The sequence below is a fragment of the Lynx rufus genome, unplaced genomic scaffold, assembly GCF_022079265.1.
Source record: "Lynx rufus isolate CCGP_SWC_20201006 ecotype Redwood Valley unplaced genomic scaffold, mLynRuf1.p SCAF_12, whole genome shotgun sequence".
Classification (NCBI taxonomy): domain Eukaryota; kingdom Metazoa; phylum Chordata; class Mammalia; order Carnivora; family Felidae; genus Lynx; species Lynx rufus.
The window spans coordinates 68,827,928-68,833,279 of NW_025814826.1; the positions used below are offsets into that span (position 1 = coordinate 68,827,928).

General features: G+C 55.9%; 1 protein-coding gene across 1 annotated transcript; it reads left to right on the forward strand.

The window, feature by feature from the left end:
- Positions 1-394: 394 nt before the first annotated feature.
- On the forward strand, positions 395-2,622 carry COMMD5 (COMM domain containing 5). Its single transcript, XM_047074361.1, has 2 exons — positions 395-466; positions 1,695-2,622. The coding sequence occupies exon 2, from the start codon at positions 1,748-1,750 to the stop codon at positions 2,420-2,422; it is 675 nt and encodes a 224-aa protein (XP_046930317.1). The 5' UTR covers positions 395-466; positions 1,695-1,747; the 3' UTR covers positions 2,423-2,622.
- Positions 2,623-5,352: the final 2,730 nt, after the last annotated feature.

A 5,352-nucleotide genomic window follows, 5' to 3' on the forward strand; every position in this document is an offset into this window, starting at 1 on the left:
AGGATGAACCTAGAGGGCATTATGCTAAGTGAAATAAATGAGACACAGAGAGACAAATTCTGTATCATTTCCCTTATATTTGGAATCTAAAATAGTCAAACTCCTAGAAACAGAGATTAGAACGACGGTGGCCAGGGGCTGGGGAAAGGGAGAAATGGGGGAGGTGATGGTCAAAGGGTACAAACTTGCAGTTTTGCAAGGCAAATAATTTCTAGAGATCTGCTATATAGTGTAGTGTCTGTAATCAACAATATTGTATCATATACTTAAAATTTGCTAAAAGATTAGCGGCTACGACGCCCTCAGCGTCAGCACAGATGCCCGGATCACAGAGGGCCGGGTCCTCCCGAGGTCCTAGAGCTGCCCGGAAGTGTCTCTGGATCGCTTCCGAGGACCTGGCCCTGCTTCCGGCGTGGCAGGGGTCCCGCTCTCCGCCAGGCCGCTGGGTGCCGGATTGCGCGTTCAGGTGCGGCGAAGTCTCGGGGTTTTGGGGTGCTCTTTCCGGGAGGGGACCGCGGACTGCGACGCGGCCCCTTGGCCGCCACATCCGGGAAGCTGTAGAGGCAGATGTGGTGCCGTTTGGGGCGGGGCCGGACAGCGCTTGACTCTTGGGCGGCTCTTGGGCGGCCAGGGCCGCCCCGGCGAGCAGGGGGCACGACTCCAATCGGGCCGTCTCCGTCAGCTCCTGCCCCGGGCCGGTGGGCCGAGAGGGTCAGCGTGGGGCAGCACGCCAGCCTCCGGGGAGCAGGGCCTGCGCAGCGCGGCGGCCGGGGCGAGTGGAAGGCAGTTCCTGATAGTGGCCAGGCAGTGGGGGACGACCCCTTGTTTGTCAGTGGATGATCTCTGACAGGCAGGGTGAGGGGAGGCCCGGCCTTCCGAGGACAATGGGCACGATGAACCCCGTAGAGGGCTTTCCGTGCCCCCCGGGGCTTCCCCAGCGCTCCGCGGTGCCGCATCTCGCCCTGGGCCTGGTGGGAGCCTTGGGGGCAGGATCTGTGCCCGGCTGAGCTCTGTTCAGGCACTTGGAGCTGCTGAGGTGGGCGGTGCTCCCTCGTCCTGTATAAGCAGGTGTGTGGCTCGGTCACCTGCGATGTGTCATGACATTATCCTGTCCCTTCAGGTAATGACACAGACCTTTCTCCAGGTACCTCAGCCGCTCCTGCCTGAGTGACTGTGTCTGGTTTCCCCTGTGCTGTGGAAACAGTGAGAAGTTTTGATAGACGGGCCTGGTTCTAGGCCCTGGCAGTTGTGTTTGAGCCCCGGTTTCCTTATAGGCAAGGTGAGGATAGGAACTGGCTCTGGCAGAGCTGTTGTGAGAATTCAAAGTTGAATGATCTTACCGTGGGCAGTGGCAGCAGCCATGGCTGTGTGTCCCTGTGTTCTCTGGACTTTTCTTCTCCTTCATTCTTTTCTCCATTATGGATTTGGAGATCTTATGTGAGCTCTCTTGTTTTCTGGTTCTCTTCTCCTCCCCACTCCGTCTCCCTTCCCTGCCCACTCCTGGCTCTCCTCTTCGCGGGATTCGAGTGGACCCCTGTGCCACCTGCTCTCAGGGAGCCTCCCGTAACATGGGCTGTCATCAGTGGTTCATGCCGTCGGCCTCTCCAAGGCAGAGACCATGTCAGTCCTCATTTGCTGGCCCTTCAAAGGACAGAGGAGTTACTGGGCTTCTCTTCCCCCTCCGCCCTTGGCAGTTGCAGCTGGGACCTTTCCTCTGGGCTGCCTGATCACGAGGGAGGAAACAGCGATGTCTGCCGTGGGGACTGCATCTCCATACCTGCATTACCCTGGTGACAGTCACAGCAGCCGGGTGAGTTTCCTGGGGGCCCAGCTCCCCCCAGAAGTGGCAGCAATGCCCCGGCTCCTGGGGGACCTGGACAGGGGCACATTCAGAAAGTTGTTGAAGCTGGTGGTCAGCAGTCTGCAGGGAGAGGACTGTCGGGAGGCTGTGCAGCGCCTCAGGGCCGGCGCAGACCTGCCGGAGGAAAGGCTGGGCGCCCTCCTGGCCGGCACCAACACACTGCTCCAGCAGGCCCTCCGGCTGCCCCCAGCCAGCCTGAAGCCCGACGCCTTCAAAGACCAGCTCCGGGAGCTCTGCATCCCCCAGGACCTGGTCATGGACTTGTCCAGCGTGGTGTTTGGGAGCCAGCGGCTTCTCCTCAACTCTGTGGCCAGGCGGCAGGGGACCTGGCTGCCCCATGTTGCCAGCTTGTGGTGGAGGGTGGATGTGGCAATCTCCACCAGTGCCCTGGCCCGCTCCCTGCAGCCGAGTGTCCTAATGCAGCTGAAGCTTTCAGATGGGTCAGCATACCGCTTCGAGGTCCCCACAGCCAAGTTCCAGGAGCTGAGGTACGGCGTGGCCCTAGTCCTGAAGGAGATGGCGGACCTGGAGAAGAGGTGTGAGCTCAAACTGCAGGACTGACCCGTGCTTGCAGTCCCATTCCAGTCACTTAGGGGTGGCTGGCCCCGATAGGCATCTCCAAAGTGAAGCCTGTCCTTCCAGGAAGCATTTTTCAGTGAGATGTTTGAACGTAATGATGTCATTCTCTGTTTAATTAAGAAAGACAACTTTTTCTTCCCTTTGTACTGGAAATAAAGCAACTATAAAAAAACAAAACCAAACACGTTCCCCTGGGTGGGCACCAAACTGCCACCCCTCCCCTGGCTGTTGCTCGTGTTGCTGGGTGAGGGCACCTGCTGCTCTGGTGTGGCCACATGTGGTCCGGTTATCATCTGGGGTCCAGGCCAAGGCCTTTGTGCGGACACTGTGGTCACTCGGCCTGGCTTGATGTAGCATTTGAGCTCTCCGCTCATTTGCTTTTATGAACCTTATGTCTTAGGGGGCGACAGTTCATTCTCCTGCCTTAAATCTTTGACCTCGTGGAGCCAACATTCTAGTGCTGAGGGGGTGACATGGTAAAATGGGTAGTAAAAAATGACCAGTATCTTGTCAGAGAAGGGTGAGAGATGCAGAAATAGAGCAGGGTCCCTGTGAAGGGAGGCAGGGTTATGGAAGAGCTGGGCTGTCATCTTAGATTGGGTCATGGTGTGGGCCTTCTTGAGGACATGGTCTAAGAGCAAAGATCTGAAGGAGGTAGGGGAACAGAGCAGTCTGAGGAATGGGGGCTCTGGGGAGGGGCAGCTGGCAGTGCATGACCGTGGAGCTGTGGCTGGGTGAGGGGCTGTGGAGGCCCCCGGGGCCTCAGTTCTGAGCAGAGTGGGTGGGATCTGACAATTGCTTTAATAACTTTTCTTTCCCAGTTTTTTTGAGAGAGAGCACACACGCACGCAGGGGAGGACACAAGGAGACAGAATCTCAAGCAGGCTCCATGTGAGGTCATGACCTGAGTGGAAATCAGAAATTGACGCTTAACGGGCTGAGCCACCCAGGCGCCCTTGACAGTTGTTGTAAAAGAATCTCACGGGGGGTGCCTGGGTGGCTCAGTTGGTTAAGCGGCCGACTTCGGCTCAGGTCATGATCTCGCGGTCCATGAGGTCGAGCCCCGCGTCGGGCTCTGTGCTGACAGCTCAGGGCCTGGAGCCTGTTTCGGATTCTGTGTCTCCCTCTCTCTGACCCTCCTCCGTTCATGCTGTCTCTCTCTGTCTCAAAAGTAAATAAACGTTAAAAAAAATTTAAAAAAAAAATCACAGGGGAGCACTTTAAATCATACATACACACACATACATACATACATACATACATACATAAAATTAAATAAATAATCTCACCGGATGCTGTGTTGAGAGCACAGCACAAGGGCAGGGGCGGGGAGCCTGGTGGAGAGGCTGTTGCCAGGGCTGAGTTGGTATCTGGAGAGGGAAACGGGGGCCTCTCCTGGGATCCTCTAGGTGGGTGTCTTGGGCAGCTCAGGTTGTCATAACAAAATATCATAGATTAAATGGCTTGAACAGCATAACTGTATTTCCTCACAGTTCCAGAGGCTGGAAGTCAGAGATCACAGTGTGGGAGGCTTCTGTCCCTAGTCTGCAGACAGCCTTTCCTCAGGAAGCGTGCGTGTATGAGAGAAGAGAGCTCTCTTCTCTTCCTGATGCATCAGGGCCCCACCCTTATGACTCCATTTACCCTTAACCCCCTCCCTAAAGGCACCATCTCCATCAACAGTCATACTGGGGGTCAAGGCTTCCACACGAACTTTGGCCGGGGGGACACGATTCAGTCGTTAGCAGTGAGAGTGTGCAGGGTAGAGGGGAGCGGGATCTTTCCTGGGTGACTCTGTGGGAATGTTCAGGGCCCATGGCCACTTTGCACCTTCCAGCATAACCCCTCCCTGCCGGGTAGGGGAACTTGGGCTCCTGCTCTTTGCATAGACATTTGCTGTAGGGCCGTGTTCCCCCTGCAGTGTCCCTGCCTCCACGGTCTGCTTTCTGCTGGGCGACCAGGTCACAAGTCTCATGGAAAAACTTCCTCTGAAAACAGCTAATGATCTTGGGGTGCCCATCAGTCACCCTGATGCGTCTGTGTTGGAACCCCTGCCCTTCCTTACCCAGCACCCCCTTCCTGCCCCCCTGCTCTGTGTCAGGCTCCATCAAGATCAGCAGTGCTTGCTCACTGCCATTTACAGAACACTCCCGCCATCTCTGTTGAGTCTTCTCCCTGAGACAGGGTCATGGCAAGTTAGGTGTGCACCGAGGGCAGAGAGAGGAGGCGTCTGCACGGGAAGCTGACAACAAGGTGGGGTGGTGCTACACACTCAGAGTTAGGGTTTCAGAGGCCGAGCCCTCCAGGCAAGGCCCAGACCTGGCTAAACAGGGATGCACCCTGTGTGTCTCATCCAGCATCTGCTGCTATCTTTGGGCCCTGCTTCCCCAAGGATGCGAGCTGGACTGGGCCATCCAAACTGCCACCTGGCCCACCCTAGAAGCATGTGCTAAGTGCCAGGTGTGCCCAACCAGTGGAGGCTTTCTATGCTAGGTGTTTCTTTCATGACCATCAGACATGTTCAGGCAATATGTACTCATGAGACATTTGGAGAAACTCAAAAATAAAAAAAAAAAAAATTAGAAGTCCCTTTGCCCATAGACAGCCATGGAAACTGTGTTCATCAGACTTCATACTTATGCTGTGTGTCTGTGTTAGCTCTGTTCACTTAACCCCTCCTGAGTATGACAGTCGTGGCTAATGGCTGCAAAACCTGCCATTCCCCTCGGTGGATGTGCTGAATTTTACCTAGACAAACACACACCACAGGCTGGGTGGCTGAAACATTGACTGCCCATAGCTCTGGAGGCTGGGAGGCTGGGATCAGGATGCCGACATGGCTGGGTTAGGGCCTTCTTCAGGGCTGCAGACTTCTCCCTGTGTCCTCACAAGGTTAAAGGGGTGAGGGAGCT